We start from the raw sequence: 16,736 nt of genomic DNA, 5'->3' as shown, positions 1-16,736 counted from the left end.
GTCATCCCCAGTGAGGCCTGAGAGAGAAGGGACGTCCACGCTGGTGTAGTGCGTCACCCCACCCACCTGCCCCAGTGGCGCCCCTGATTGGACAGTTACCAAAGCCCTCGCCCCTTCAACCCGGAGTGTCAGAGGAACAGGAAGATGCTCGTTCAGCAGAACCAGCTTCTGACAGCGGGCCCTAACCTGTCCCCACCTGGGTCATTTACATTTAAACAGAACCTTTTCCAGGCCTGTGACTGACACTGTTACTTTCTCTATCTCTTTATGAATGCGTGGTCACAGGTGTGCGCAGGGCATTCCTGATTTCGTTTTAAGCTGGAGCAAGTACAGACGAGAGGGTGGCCCAAGCCAGGCCACACTGGAACAAGAGGGTCTTATGTCCTCTGGGGTCAAGGGCTTGCGGTAAGACTGCAGTGCCACTCATGGAACCCTGCCCCTTATTTAGAAACACAGAGACTTAAATGTGACCTCACCATCTGTGATAGTCTGGTTCCATTTCAATCTTTAATCTTTGACAGTGTTCAGCCTTCCACCCAGCCCCGCTCCACCTCCACTCATTAGATTCTTAAAGAATCCCAGGGTACTCAGCTCTGGTGGGAAGTAGGAATCCCACAGCCCTGGCTGGGCGCAGGGACTCTTCTCAGACCAACCACAAGGTATAAGATGTGTTCACCAAATTCTCAAGTTTCCATTTTACACTGGAGGGAAATTTATTTTAGATTAATTTTTGCCTTTGCCCCTAGAGAAGTTTGAAATGTAATGGTTATAATATCCCTAAGGGAACTGATTCCTAATTTCACAGATATAAGAAAACTATAAATCATTATGTAATCGTGGGATGTACCTGGAAACTTTTTTCTCCACCTTTCTCATGGTATAATTGGCTAAAAATATTGTCTATACTTAAAGATTACAACCTGATGGTTTGATATATGTATACTGTAGACAGTGGATGAAGCATTCTCACCACACACACACACAAAGTAACTATGTCAGGTGATGGATGTGTCAACTAACCTGGAAATTCTAATAAGCCTCAGAGAGGAGATTGCAAAACTCTTTTCATTCCAAAGCTCTTGATGGATTTATTTGCATATATGATCAGCTTTGAGATATAATCTGTATACAGTCATGAACCACATAATGACAATTGGGTCTACGACTGACAGCATATGCCATGGTGGTCCCATAAGATTACTACCATAGTACTGATCCATTGTACATGAATCCAGATTTCCCATTTTTTCCCCCATTATTGCACTTGGTGTCATATCTAACATGTTTGTGCCAAATCCAAGGTCAGGAATTTTTTCCTAAGTTTTATTACTTTTGTTACAGTTTTAGTCTCATCTTTAGGTCTTTGATCCTTTTTGGTAAGTCATTGTATGTTGTGGGTTTTAAGGGCACAATGTCTTCCTTTTGCATGTGCTTATCCAATTGGCCCAGCACCAATTTATGAAAAGAATATTATTTCCTCACTTTTGGTACCTTTGTCAAAGATCAGTTGCCAATAAATGTGGGGGTTTATTTCTCCAATCTCAATCTTCCACAGATCTCTATGTCCATCCTTGTGTCAGTACCACATGATCTTGGTTACCTTTCCTTAGTATGAAGTTTTAAAATCCAGAAGTGTTAATCCTACTACTTTGTTTTTCTGTTTCCAGATTGCTTTGGCTATTCTGATTCCCTTGCAATTCCATAGAATTTATTAAACAATTTTCCAATTTCTATGAAGGGTACAGCTGGGATTATGATGTACATTGCATTGAATCTTTAGATAATTTTGTGGAGTAATGACATTTCAACAATGTTAAGTCCTGAAAATCATGAAACTAAGATGTTTTTCTGTTTATTTATATATACTTCATTTCCTTAGGCCATGTTTTGTAGTTTTAGAGTATTCATTTTGTACTTTGGGTTTAGTTTGTTGTCCTTTTTCTATCTCCCTTGTTAACATCCTGGGATGTTTCTCCCCTGGTGTGTTTGGGCAACCCTAAAAGCTCAATCTTAAATTGTCTGTATCTTGCAATATTTTGTTTTAACCCACTGTTTTTACAAGGGAGCCTGTTGATATGTGGGAAGGTATTAGGGGAGGAAAATGTTCTCATGTTATGATTAAACCTGTAAAGATTTGATGGGACAGAATCCCTGGACTGTGAACTTCAGAATAAGTTCTTAGCATTTATTCCTCCCCTATTGTCAGAGAGAAATCCTGAAGAGTCTGGGAGTTGTCTGACTTCTCTTTCCACAACCACATAAGGTTTTGGCAAATTAGTTTTCTTTGAGAGATGGACTAAGTTACAGAGCACAGAATGCTTTGTGTGTACATCAAAAAGTTTCCCCCCATTTCCTGCATGAAGCATGAGACAATTTTTTCCAGTCTCCACATGAACCTCCTTGGGTTCCTGATGGAAAAATACATAAATTTGGGGGGGTTCCCTAGGACTGGACTCTCTAACCCTTTTAACTCTCAAGCGAACTCAACCTATATCTCCAGCAAATTCATCATTAAGGGTATATTTGTTCCTAGAAGTTGCTGGCTCCAGTTGTTTCTCCTCCAAGTACGTGGTAATTCTCTATACTTGCTGGTCTCTCATTTGGGGAGCATTTGTTTGCCACATAATCTCAAATCTCTCTTGGACCCAAGAAGAGATTTACTTTTCAAGTGGTTCAGTTTTTTTCTTGTTGTGGAAGATGAGATGATCTCTCAGAGCTCTTTACATCTCGGAACAGAAACCATCCTTCACTTCTGTTGCTGTATTTTACTTTGTGAGACTATTCCATTTTCACTTGTTAATTCTACTGCTAGAGCCATGTGGGAGGCTTCAAAGTTTTTCTTTTATGACTAAGGCATCTGAAGACATTATCATACTGGAGTGTTTGTATTCAGGCTTCTTTTCATCATCTTGCAAAAACTCCCTACCATGAATACCTGTTTGTCACTGAAAAGACACTTTCCATTGGTTACCTTCTGTTTTTTCCTTACCTTTTTGGGGGCAGGTTTAACACCCTACACAAAATGGGATTGAATGGCAGACTATGTCATCACATGCATCAAGTTAAGAGAAACACATTTATTACTCAAAGGTACTTTCTAAGGAGGGCAGGGCAAGGGTAAGCTGGTTGGGGAGTCTCATGCAAGGGAGAAAGGCGTATGCTTTAAGGTGTACAGGAGTAGAGTCTGCAGGTTTTCAAGATTTGACCTTCCTACCTGTTGGCACAAAAAGAAAATGGGCAAGTGTCACCCTTCCTGACTTATTTACCCATTGTGGGCCAGACAGGGTGAGCAGGTATCTAAAGCCGACGAAGATGCAGATAGCAACAGTGAGGTCAGTGTCTTTATTAAAGTTCACTCCTGAGGCTCATTGACTGAATGATGACATATCTCATTAAATGAATTTGAATTCCAATATTAACTGAAAAGCCATGTGAAAAACACAAGAAGTTATAATTAGGGTCACAAAGCCTCCAAAAATATTTGAATCCAGTCATCCCAGGGTGTTGGAGAGATCCAACAAAGTGTGTCAGTGTGGTTCCAGAACACTTTTCAAATATGTTAGTAATGCTGTTTAATTTGCTCCCTCATTTGTTGTGTTCTTGGTGGCACCCTGCCAGTGCAGCCTGCCCACATGCAGCGAGCAGCCCTTTTAGGGAACAGAGCTCTCCCTGGCTGGTTAATAAATAGTCCAACCCAAGGAGTCAGCAGCTACCATGGCTGCCAGGGGGTTTTCTTTCATGCAAAACATCTCAAACATAAGCTGTCTGCTCCGTGTATTTTGAGTGTTTCGGACATTTCTTGATTGGCATTAAGGATATACTTGTTGAATGACATCATGTGTTCCCTGCTCAATACCAGTGACTCCCAGGACAATCAGCACATGAGTGCAAATGGTAGGTAAACAGCACATTTGTGTTCCATGGACTTAAGGGCTTTTGAAGGAAGGTGCCAGAATGAAATATTGACACACAGGGCACAGACTACAGGTGATGTTAGGAGGAAGACCTGGGAGTGGGATATGAATGGTGGCCAAGGGGCATGACTACAATCAACCAAAGACCTGTAGAAGTGACAGTTCTGACAGAAAAGCCTAGTATAGAAAGGCTCTACTTATAAGGTGCCAGTAATCCTGATGATCAGAACAAAGTAATAAGCCTGAAAGCCTGGGGATTGAATGTAACTCAAACAGCAGGCACATCTATTAGAAGAAAGCAGGTTTGTCTGAGTAAGGCATTAGGCCATCCTATGAGGGCTGCAGCCTGGGTCATAGAGAGGTACAAGATCCACTGAATACCTTCTTCAAGAGCCCAATGTTTTGTATTTTGAGACGTTGGTTGATAATATCAATAATTTCTAGATTGTCTTCATGAGTTATTGATTCTGGCTTCAGGAGGATCACGCATGACAGGATGAGTAATTTGTGTATAAAAGGTTCTAGCGTGGTCTGAGCATAGCAAGCAGCCCAGCAGAGGGGGTGAGCAGCCCGACAAAGTCTATCTGCCACCAGCTGCAGGGACGCCTCCTCCCCGAAGACTTAATGTGCATGGATTCTATTAACTGTGACATGTTTTTCACATCAGGTGTGTTGGTCAGTCACTAAGTTGCCCAGGATAGGGGAGGGAAGTCCCTTGAACTTTGCCTAGATCTTTAGGTTAGAGGCCTCTTAATGGTTTCCTATCACTGGGGCCCAGGGGCCATCAGGTCTGAGATGTCAGTATATGTCTCAGAAATTTGAGTGAATTTATCACCCTGAGCAATGAAATGAGCCTCTGCAGACTGAGGTTTAATATGTGCAGAGTAAGGAGTGACTTTGATTTGTACCTGGATATTATGAGATAAGCTATCCCAGAGTTCTTTATGACAAAGGGGATGACCTTGGGTAAGGAATTGTTGCTATTGGTGGGATAGGACAGCTAGATCATTGGCAATGGGGAAAGAATCTGTAAAAATGTGCAGATGATTTTGATTCTTGCCCAGGCAATTCTCTGTTGCTAGCACAATTACCTGGAGTTTGACTCATCAATCTGATCCAGTCTGTCATCAGGGCTGGCCTGTTTGATCTGGGGGAAGAACAGAGAGTCTGAAGTGGACCCCAACAGGTGTGGTGGTGCACACTGTGCATAAAGTATATGAACTCCCTGGTCATTCATGTGTCCCCATGTCACTCCTGAAGTGCCAATGTGTCTAAAAAGGAAGGCACCTCCTCCTGAATGTATTACATCAATCAGAGAAGAGGGGAACACACTTCCTCCTGTAGGGTGATACGCCAGAAGCACTATTTTTGGCTCTATGCTGTAAGTACCAGTCTCTTCAATGAGGAGGCCTCTGGTTAGCAGGCCTTAGGGGTCCTGCACTTAAGACCCAAGGCAAATGGGAAGCTGGCTGTGGATGATCATCAGCTCAGGCCCTGGGAGGGCCTCCATTTACAAAAAGGCTCTGTCAGTTACCATCGGTGGCTTCTCTAATTGTGTGCAGCACTGGACGAGGAGAACAGTTTAAGTACAAGAATGCCTCGGGCAATTCATGTCAACCACAGGAAGTTTGGAGACTCCTAGATGCCTAATAGAGGCTGCTAAAGCCTCTATGGGAAAGGACTGTGTGGAGGGAAATGTTAATGAAGTGACTTATTTTGACAAATTCTAGAGCCATTTGTTCCCCCATTCAAAGTCAGTCATGATTAAGTATTTTTGAATAAGCAATCAGATCTGATAAATACGTAATTTTTCTGGTCTCTGTGGCTGACAGAATGTGCCCATGACATGGGTTCTACCACTGTTTCTGTCACCCTCTCAGCTCAGAGGCCCCTGGCATTGTCTGGTGGGAATTTTCCAAAGTGGGATATACACAGATTTCTAAAAATATTTCCAAATACACAGGCACAAGTAGGCTTGAGTTGGGAAACAAAGAGCTGGAAAGGGTCTATGGATGATAATGGAAAGAAATGACGCTGATGCACATGAGTGAGGATATCTCCAGACTGATCCACTTTAGGAGACATCTTTTTGTTTCAGAACCACAGTATTTCTACAGATCTTTCCACGGAACCTGATTTAAACTCAGATTCTGGGAGCCCTCTCACTTCACTTAGTTGTGAGTATGAGATGAGGGCAGGTGCAACCCCAGGGGGTGTTTTCTCAACTAAGACAGGGTTGCAACAAAGGCCTGTTGAAGACTGAATTCTTCCTTTCAATACTTCAATTCTTCCAAAGAATCCCACAGTGCTAGAAAGAAGTGCTGAATGCACAAAAATCAGGGATCAGGAGAGTTTAACTTTCCCCTAACGTATGAAAGTGATGCTGTTATTCATTTTCTATTAATTATATAAATACACACTATTTCAAGTATAGTTCTGAATTTTCACAAATGTACAGTAATCCTGCCATCAAAAGATAGAAAATGTGCTATCATCAAAAAGAACACTCCTGTGGTTACCACTTGAATAACACCCCTCCAATATGTAAGTTAACAGTAGAAAAAAATGGAAATGATTAATAAATTATTTGGCTCTGTAGTAAACCTTGTAGTTGTTACTGTTGTTTGCAACTTTTCCATAACACAGGTGGACATCTAAGAATATGGAAATGAAAACTGTGAACAGCAAAATAGGCTAGGGGACTTTGTCCATTATTGCAACTAAAGACTTCCAGCTACTCCTGCTAAAAAGGACAAGTGACTATTTCCCATTTCTAATTGTATTCACAATTAGGATATTACTCAAAATGACACCCTCTCTCTGCAGCTCACCTCAATTATTCCTTGGATGATTGCTTCTAAACACCCAGGGCTCTTTTTGGTGTTTCCACTGGGAGATCACAGTGGACTTGCATAGATGTCACTCTACTCATAGAATTCACTCCGGATGAGCTAGAACAGTGCAGATGAAGGCAACTGTCTCTCTAAGTGGCAGGAACTCCGTGGTTTAATGGGGTGTATGTTGCACACTCAGTCTCTACAGCTGCAAAATGAAAATGCCCAAGACTATAACATTTTAAATATTTAAAAGTAAATGCAAATCCTCTCAAATGATATTAAACACAAAAAGACATCACAAAATATCTGTGGCTTAAGTCGAGAAGTCTCAAGTCCCAGATAACAATAATAACAACATCCTCACTCACTCCTACCCTCATAGAAAAGATATACACACCCCAGCCTCCCTATTAGCTCAATGTTATTCTTTTTTTTTTCACTTTTCTTCAAAGCGCTTACTTCCATCTTATAATAGAAATCTTTACAACTTGTTAATACTTCTGTTTTCCCACAAACATATAAGAACAAGGATTGCAAGAACTTGTTTGTTTCATGCTGTTATATACAAATCCTACCATGCCTTATTTGTATAAAATTGTGTACCCTCACTCTAAAGTGCATGGCATGTGAGGGATGTTGAAACAGTAGCATCAAGAAAGAAAGAAGGCTTTCTTTCTAGTCTCTGAGAAAGAAAGGCTTGATTGGCATAGTGGTCCTGTCTCTCTCCCTTGCTAGGTTTGCATTGTCTCACAATTTACCTAAACTCAAAGGCCTCAGTTGACTCATAAAGAAGATACTAAAGATATTATATAGTATACTAAGAAGTGAATTTATATAATGTAACTGAGGTACTTCATGGTCAACACCGTCTAATACACCATAGGAAATACATCAGTGCTTTGATAATAAGTAGGAAAGGCAAAGCTGTTCCAGAGGGCCAGGAGCTGGCTGCATCCACTGCAAGGCCAAGTCTTATCCTACCGAAGAGAAAAATGTCACACACATCCTTTTGCAAAGGTACACAGTTACCAAGACAAAACTAAAATATTTTGTAACCACACCAGTGAAAATGACAAAAGATAAAATTCAAATTATAAAAATGACTAATATTCTCTTCTTCTTACTAAAAGGACTAACTGGAACGTCTTACAAATTAACTTTAGCTCCACTGCATTGTTTCTGCCTTCTAGAAAACAATGATTAGGATTATCAAAGATAGAATTAAGTTTACCTCCTCACAGCATTCAATACAGAAAATGACTTGCTTCCTTGAATGACAATCAAATCACCTCACACAAGCCAAAATCTTGTAAGAAGTTCTTCTGAGCACCCTGTTACTGTTACACCGCACAGTCCTCTATGGTCTGTGGTCCTTTTTACTAGAATTCACTAAACCTCTCTCTGACTACAGGTGCAATATTGCAGGTCACTGGCAAGTGGGCACTGAAAAAACATAATTTTTAAGTTTTGGGTTAAGAATAAATGAGAACTTACACTCATGACAAAGATTATAAGTATAAAAGAATAAAAAACAAGGTTTGCCTTTGGAAAATATATCTGAATTTGCATGCACATGATAAAATTGACTCATAATGTGATTAAGTGAAGAAAATTGGAAAATATATCTGAAAATCCATAATTAAAATTGATTTTAATATATTCTTTGAAGAAATGAAAACCAAAATAATAGTTATTAACATACCATGGCTTAGAAAACAGTTGATAAAATATATCAATGTAACAACTACAGAAATGTTCATTTCACTGAGAAATGCACATAGTTTTAATGACATACCATCAAACATTACTGAAAACATATTGAGGGAATACATTCAGCTACAACTAATGGGAAACACACATAGTCTTTGTGACATGAGAAATGTGACTGTTCTCACATGGAAGAACTGGGTCAAGGCAGCCACTGCACAATGCAGCAGAGAAATGAACTCCCGAGACTTTTTTATGCCCCATTGTAGATGCCACGGTGAATCAGGAAAACAGCCTCACTAGCACTATTAACAGCATAAGTGTTTCCTACACAAATTAGACCTTATACAGATATCATCTAGAGAAGAGGAGAGTCAGAGAATATTCCCAAGCATGAAAGTTTGAATTATTTCCTGGTGGACAGAAGAGGCCTTAAGAAAAAGTCCTAACTCTAATGTATCTTTGATGTGAAATGTGAAAACATCAGTGGAAAATACACCCAAAAAGGTGGTGGATTCTTAAAGTTCTAATTCTTATTATTACCCTCACTCACATAAGATAATACAGGGCTGATATGTCCAGCTCTAGATTTTATTGTCCTATCATAGGTTTCTATGTAATTCAAAGTCTATTCATCAAATACCAGTCAGAAGGAAGGACAAAGAGCAAACGTCCAAATATGAAAACAAGAATTCACATGAAACTATACTCTTTGATAAACTTGCCACACATAAAAATTTATTCCAATTGTTTAATAATATGGAAAATAAAAATAGGCTCCTATACCCACCACCTGAAAAAGGAGTTTTCTCTAAGAAAAGAACAATATATACATCATATTAGGCATATCCAGGAACTGCAGTACAAGGCCTGTAGTAACATCCCAACCATCACAAACTGTCATTTTTCAATGGCCCCTTAACACAGAACAATTAAAACATTATAAAAAATTAAAGAGAAAATATAATTAATTGATTTAAGTAAAAAACACTAAGTACATGTACTTATGTACTTATAGTACAATCTTATGTACTATTGATGCATGATGACATGAAGAATTATCTCACCTCAGTATTCATTTCTGAAAGTGATTAATGGAAATCCACAATCCAATGTTGCACTTTAAGAGAGAGGCTTGGTAAACACAATATATTTACAACTTTTAAAACTACTCTTTCATGTTGAATGTTTTCTAGAACATCATACACAAGTAAAATTCCATCAAGCTTTCTCATATGACTTACACTTATGTTTCTTTTTGGTAGGAGTTTCACATTTAATGATGTAGGCCATTTGAAGTCTTTCTGACATTGTTTGCATTCAAGAGGTTTTTATCAAGTGATTCCTTTCATGCCTTCAGAAAGAACTCAGATGACGAAAGTCTCGCTCACATTCAACACATTTATGTGGTTTTCCCGCTAGTGTGTCTTCTTGATTATCCGTAAAAGTTTTCATGAGAAGTAAGTTTTCCCACTTTCCTGACATGCATAGGGTTTCTCTGCATTATGAGTTCTTTCATGTCTTCGAAGAGAACTGGGAAAACTAAATGCTTTACTACATTTTTCACATTCATATTTTTTCTCTCCACTATGATTTCCTTTATGTATTTGGAAACTTTGATGAGAGCTGAAGGCTTTCCCACATTCTTTACATTTATAGGGTTTCTCCCCAGTGTGACTTCTTTCATGTCTTTGAAGTAATCTGGGATAAATGAATGCTTTCTCACATTCCTTACATTTATAAGGTCTATCTTCTCTGTGAATCATCTTGTGTGATCGCAGGCTTGACGGATCTATAAAGGCTTTCCCACATTCTTTACATTCATAGGGTTTCTCTCCTGTGTGAATTCTTTCATGTACTCGAAGAGAACTGGAAGAAGTAAAGGCTTTACTGCATTCTTTACATTTATAGGGTTTCTCTCCTGTATGAATTCTTTTATGTACTCGAAGAGAACTGGTACAACTGAATGCTTTATTGCATTCTTTACATTCATAGGGTTTCTCTCCAGTGTGACTTCTTTCATGTACTCGAAATGCACTGGGAGAAATAAATGCTTTCTGACATTCTTTACATTTATAAGGTCCATCTCCAGTGTGAAAGATCATGTGTGATCGAAGGCTTGAGGGGGTTATAAAGGCTTTCCCACATTCCTTACATTCATAGGGTTTCTCTCCTGTATGAATTCTTTCATGTACCTGGAGAGAACTGGGATAACAGAATGCTTTACTGCATTTTTTACATTCATAGGGTTTCTCTCTAGTGTGATTTCTTTCATGTCTTCGAAGAGAACTAGAAGAAGTGAGTGCTTTATTGCATTTTTTACATTCATAGAATTTCTCTCTAGTGTGATTTCTTTCATGTATTTGTAAAACACGAAGTGAAATAAAAGCATTACCACATTCCTTACATACAAAGGGTGTCCCTCCTGTGTGAGTTCTTTTGTGTTTTTTTAAGTTAGTGTACAGACTAAAGGCTTTCCCACATTCTTTACATTCATAGGGTTTCTCACCAGTGTGACTCCTTTCATGTATTTGAAATGAACTGGGATGAATGAAAACTTTCCCACATTCCTTACATTTGTAAGGTCCAACTCCAGTGTGAGTGATCATGTGTACTCGAAGGTTTGTGAGAGCAATAAAGGCTTTCCCACATTCCTTACATTTATAGGGTCTCTTTCCAGTGTGACGTCTTTCATGCATTCGAAGAGTACTCGGATGACTGAATGATTTGCCACAATTTTTACATTCATAGGGTTTCTCTCCAGTGTGACTTCTTTCATGAATTTGAAATGCACTGGGAGAAATGAATACTTTCTCACATTCCTTACATTTATAAGGTCCATCACCAGTGTGAAAAATCATGTGTGATCGAAGGCTTGAGGGAGCTGTAAAGGCTTTCCCACATTCCTTACATTCATAGGGTTTCTCTCCAGTATGAATTCTTTCATGTACTCGAAGAGAACTGGAAAAGGTGAATGCTTTACTGCATTTTTTACATTCATAGGGTTTCTCTCCAGTGTGAGTTCTTTCATGTATTCGAAGAGACCTGGAAGAAGTGAATGCTTTACTGCATTTTTTACATTCATAGGGTTTCTCTCCAGTATGAGTTCTTTCATGTATTCGAAGAACACTGGGAAAAGTGAAGGCTTTCCCACATTCCTTACATTTATATGGCTTTTCTCCATATTTTTGATAGTCATATGGTTTGTGTTCATTGTGACACCTTATGTGCCTATTAAGGGATGAATGATGCATGAAGACTTTTCCACATGCACTGCACTCACATGGTTTTGCTCCTGTAGTTTTCTTGTTCAGCTTGAGATTTGGAATGAGGCTGAAATTTTCTCCACATTGACTACCCTCTTCACTTGCACAGAGTCTCAATTCCATATGACTTCTGTAAAAAATGAGCAGATTAATAATGATTTCTTTATTAATGATCTTATATTTGTTATAATTATTATAATTTATAGGAAAAGCTTAGGTTTTCTGCTTTGTCTGAATTCTTGGAAACTGAATTCTCTGCAAGAGGACTTCAGCCCTGATATTATCCAAACAGTGATAGTCATATATAGGGATTACCAAAACTGTTCCCAACTGAACCATTTTGTAAAAGCTGAACTCCACATCACATTTCAGAAAGTATATTTGGTGAAAATTTTCTAAGACTAGCTAAATTTGAACCAAGGGTTTTTTATTTGTTTCATTCATTTTCAAATAACATACCAGGATTCTCACATGAGATACTACTTACTATTCTGAGTATGACTCACCTTAGTTTTCTCCCCTGGTTTTTGCACTGATCTTCAGTATCATAATCTTCCCATGTTTTTCCTGAAATGCAGACCCAGAAAGTTGATTCCAAAGTATTAGAAATTACAGAAAAATTTTTAGATTCTAAGTCTATGATGAACTATGACCATTTCTAGTTTATTTAGCAACATCTCTCCTTTCCATTCATCTTGGAACAATGTTGAAGGCAAGAAACACTTGCTCTCTAATTGATGCAGTGAAGCAATGTCCTCATTCTTACCTATTGAGGCCAGGTTCCTAAAGGTTTCCAACATCACATCTCTGTAAAGTTTCTTCTGTGAAGGATCCAGTAAGGCCCACTCCTCCACGGTGAAGTTCACAGTCACATCCTCAATGGCTACTGAGTCCTAAAACATCACACATATATGTAGAGTAGGGTGCATAAGACTGACAGCAGTGGGGATCTATTTTGTAGGAATTTCCACGTTTTTACTGTGATCACATTTTATTGTATTACTCTGTAATGACAGGGTCAAGACCATGTTGGCAAATGAGAGAAATGCCATGCAACGAAACAAATATTATCATTGAGTCAAAAAAAAAAAAACCCACAAAAAATACAGAACACAATATCAATGAAGCCTAGGACAATCCCCTTTAATAGAAGGTTTAAAATATACATAATGGGAATACCTGAAGGAAAAGAAGAGAAAGTAAAAGAAGAAACAAGTGAAATAATAATCACCAAAATATCCTAAAATTAGTGATAGACAGCAAAGTGCACATCCTGGAAGTTCAGAGCACACTAAACATGATAAACTACAAAAGTGCACACTCAAGGATATCACACTCAAACTAGAGAGAAACCAATGACAAAGAATATATTGAAAAATGCCAGAGAAGAAACACACTTTGGGTACCAAATTGGATTTCTTTCCAAAAACCATGCAACAAGAACAGAGTAGAGTGAAATAATTAAAGTGTTGAAAATAGAAAACCACTCTCCTAGAATTCCAGTCGAGGGAAAACTATCCTTCAAAAGGAAAACTAAGGACTTTTTGAGAAAAATTGAGGAAATTTGTCATGAGTACACATACTTTGAATAAAATGTTCAAAAAACTATCAGATTGTAAATGATAAAGGTAGAGGAGTAGAATGGGAAAAAATGAACGTAAAATACCTTTTATATATATCTGTAAATATTACCAATAATGTATTTATTTGGTAATGAAAAAACTTATGGACAAGTGAAATAAATGTGACAATGTATGTGACAGCAATGTGACAAGGCACAGAGGGGAAATTAGGAATAGTGTTATGAAGTACTTGCACACAGTGACATGGTATAGTGTTATTTGGCTGCAAAAGTCTGTTAGTTATAAACGTATTAAAAACTCAAGGGAAACCACTAAAAGAGAGTTTTAAAAAAAATGTGTAGTTGACTTGCTAAGAGAGGGGGGGAAAGAATCAAATAAAATGCTCAATTTCACCCAGAGGATGTGGAAAACAGGTGGAAGACAAAAAGAACCAAACAACAAGAGCAAGATATAAAAAACAGCAAGAGGTGCTAAATATTAATTCAGCTGTATCAATAACCTATCTAGTCATCAAAGGTCTCAGTACTATTGAAAGATAATAATATCAGATTTCTAAAAAACTGAGTTATATACTGTCTACAAGAAGCCCAATTTCAATATAAAAACACAGACTGATGAAGCGTAAGGGACAGAGAAAAATATTCAATGCAAACATAGATCCAAAAAAAAAGCTGGCATAGGGATGTGAATTATAGACAATGCAGATTTCAAACGAAGGAAAATTCAGAGATAAGAGAGGGGCATTATATACTGATAAAGGGGTCTATTCTCCAAGAAGGCACAGCAATCCTTCACGTGTATACATGTAACAACAGAGGGGCAAAATACATGAGGCAAGAACTGAGAGAATCCAAGTAGAAATCAATGAATTCAGTTCAATAGTTGGAGAATTCAAAACGCTCTTATCATAAATTATGAAGTCCAGCAGCCAGAAAATGAGGTAGGACAGAGGTGAACTGAATAACAACATGAAACAACTGGCTTTTACTGTACTCAAATATTGACTACTTCATACAACAGCAGCAGAATATACATTCTTCTCAAGCTCACATGGAACATTCAACAGGACAAACCACCTTCTGGGGAAAAAAAAGCACACCTTAGCAAATTTGAAAGGACAGAAATTATTCAAAATATGGTTTAACACCACCTAGGCATTCATATAGAGGTCAATAACAGTAAGACAGTTGGAGAACCCCCAAATATATGGAGATTCAGCAATACATTTGTGAATATATGTAGAATCAAAGAAGTCTCCAGAGAAATGAAAAATAATTTTGAACTTAATGAAATGAAAACATAACCATACCAAAGGTTCTTGGATGAGCAAAAGCAGTGCCTACATAGACTAAGATCCAGCAATAAGGTTCCTTGGTATTTTTCCAAGTTAGATGAAACCTTACATTCACACAAAACCTACACGTGAATATTTATAGGCACTTTATTCATAATTGACAAGACAGTTTTAAACAAGATGTCCTTCAAGTATTGAATAGAGAAACACTGGAGTATCCATACAATGAAATTTTGTTCAGTGATAAAAAGAAATGAGGTGCCAAGCCATGAAAACACACGGAGGAACTTTAAAAGTATATTGTTAAGTAAAGAAGCCAATGTGACAAGACTATGTAGTGTATAATTCCAAGTATATGACATTCTGGAAAAGACAAAAGCCTGAGCCACTAGAAAGATCTTGGTCGTGAAGGATTTGGGGGTTGGAGGGAGGGATGAGTTAACAGGTGGAGCACAGGGGAGTTTTAGGGAAGTGAAACTACACTCTATGACACAGAAATGATGGGGACACGTCATTACACATTTGCCAAAACCCATACGGTGTGTAACACACAGAGTCAATGCTAATGGGCACTGTGCACTGTAATGAATCAATAAGGGTTGGAAACCATAAAAAAATGTACAACACTAATACAAAATGTGAAAGTGCAAACTGTGTGGATGCAGAGAGAAGGTATGTGGGAACTCTGTAAATTCTGATGAACTTTTCTGTAAACCTAAAACTACTCTGAAAAAAAATGAAGTCTTTCAAAGAAAAAGATGAAGACAGACTCATTACAATTCACCCCTGTTGACTGAAACAGGAATCTCTCACTCAACCTATTTCAATAAGCCAGTATGGTGCTCTATGAGCCTGAGACCCATAAGGGAGGGGAAACTTCCATCAACTGTCTTCTTGGAGAGCACAGCGCTGTATCCTCTGAGAAGTGTCATGGTCACTATCAGTAGTGTTGGAACTCCAAGGGGGATAACAAGTGTCCTGGTGAGTCCTTGTATTGTAGAACTAGTAATGTACAGACAAGTGTTACCTTGATTTCTATTTTGAATATCTCTGAGTAAAGAGATTCCCGGAGTTCTTTTACTACAAAGGGGCATCTCTTAGACAATCAGCCAAGGTTTCTGAACATATCCAGATGAGGCCAATTTTTGGCCAGTAGTAAGATGACTGCCTGAAGTTTGGTTAGCTCTGCTGACCCTGGGATTTTGTTCTTCATCAGGGACATCCCAATAAAGGGATGAAGAGCAGCAACTCTCAACTGAGCTTCATCATGTACAAATGTGTGTTGTCCTTAAAAACTATGCACTCTCCAGTGCTGTGCACTCAGTTAATCCCAAGGAACTACCCAGGGAACCAAGGTGTTTGGGAGAGGGGTGACCTCCTTCATCATCATAGCATCTTTCAATGAACTGAAGAAAGAAAGGTCATTCCCATCCTGTAAGTGGCATAAGCTACAGGGCCAAGGTTAGCCTCCATCATATCACAAGTAGGTGTCAGTTGCTGGGCTGAGCTGGCAGGATGCTGTTTCCAGGACCTAAGGTATAATAGGCATCTTGGTAGAGGGTCACATGCTCAGTGCTTGTGAAAGCCTCTATTTTCAAGAGATCTCAGTACCTGGTGACAATAGCAGCTCTAATGGCATATAGTGTGGGGCCTAGGACAATTTCTTGCACCAGAAGCCTCTGGACAACTTAAGGCCCTCCTCCAGAGAGCCTCACACCACTGCCATCTGGGTCAGAGGCCTCCTCCATGACAACTGGTTGCTTTATAAAGTTTAAGGGACACAAGCTAACATTGGGTTTGAACTAATCCCTTTGCTGTGACAAACTCAGACTGTGGGTGTTGCACACTATAACCCAGAGGGTCAGGATCTTTGAAGCAATAGACGCAGGGGTGGCAGCAGCAGCAGAGTTACTTAGGGATCCTGGTGAGCTTTCTGTAATCTCAACACCTACTGGCTAAATTTTCCTGTCTCTTATCTTTCTCTCTGAAATAATTGCTTTTTAAGGAGCGTCCATCTAATGGGCTCACTTCAGAGTATAGTCATCCTTGTAACCCCAGGCCTCCCCTAAACGTCAGGTGATCCCAGCCTCAGTCTCATCTTCATTCTACATACACAGATAGATTCCGCCCAAGAC

The 16,736-nt window shown here is 38.9% G+C and overlaps 1 protein-coding gene across 3 annotated transcripts in view; it reads right to left on the bottom strand.

Annotated features, from left to right (window-relative positions):
* Positions 1–9,174: 9,174 nt before the first annotated feature.
* The window catches only part of LOC100065350 (zinc finger protein 709), a 41,855-nt gene continuing 34,293 nt past the window's right edge, over positions 9,175–16,736 (bottom strand). The window contains exons 2-4 of one of the 3 annotated variants that reach the window (XM_005611870.4): positions 12,491–12,617; positions 12,231–12,291; positions 9,175–11,854 (exon numbers count right to left, since the gene is read on the bottom strand). In XM_005611870.4, the coding sequence (XP_005611927.2) occupies positions 9,910–11,854; positions 12,231–12,291; positions 12,491–12,617 (2,133 nt within the window). In that variant the 3' untranslated portion in view covers positions 9,175–9,909. Of the gene's footprint in view, positions 11,855–12,230; positions 12,292–12,490; positions 12,729–16,736 lie in introns of all 3 variants that reach the window. The other 2 variants (XM_070274026.1, XM_070274027.1) reach the window with 2 other exon arrangements.

This window comes from Equus caballus, chromosome 7 (assembly GCF_041296265.1).
Source record: "Equus caballus isolate H_3958 breed thoroughbred chromosome 7, TB-T2T, whole genome shotgun sequence".
Taxonomy (NCBI): Eukaryota; Metazoa; Chordata; class Mammalia; order Perissodactyla; family Equidae; genus Equus; species Equus caballus.
This window is presented reverse-complemented; position numbering and strand designations above follow the sequence as displayed.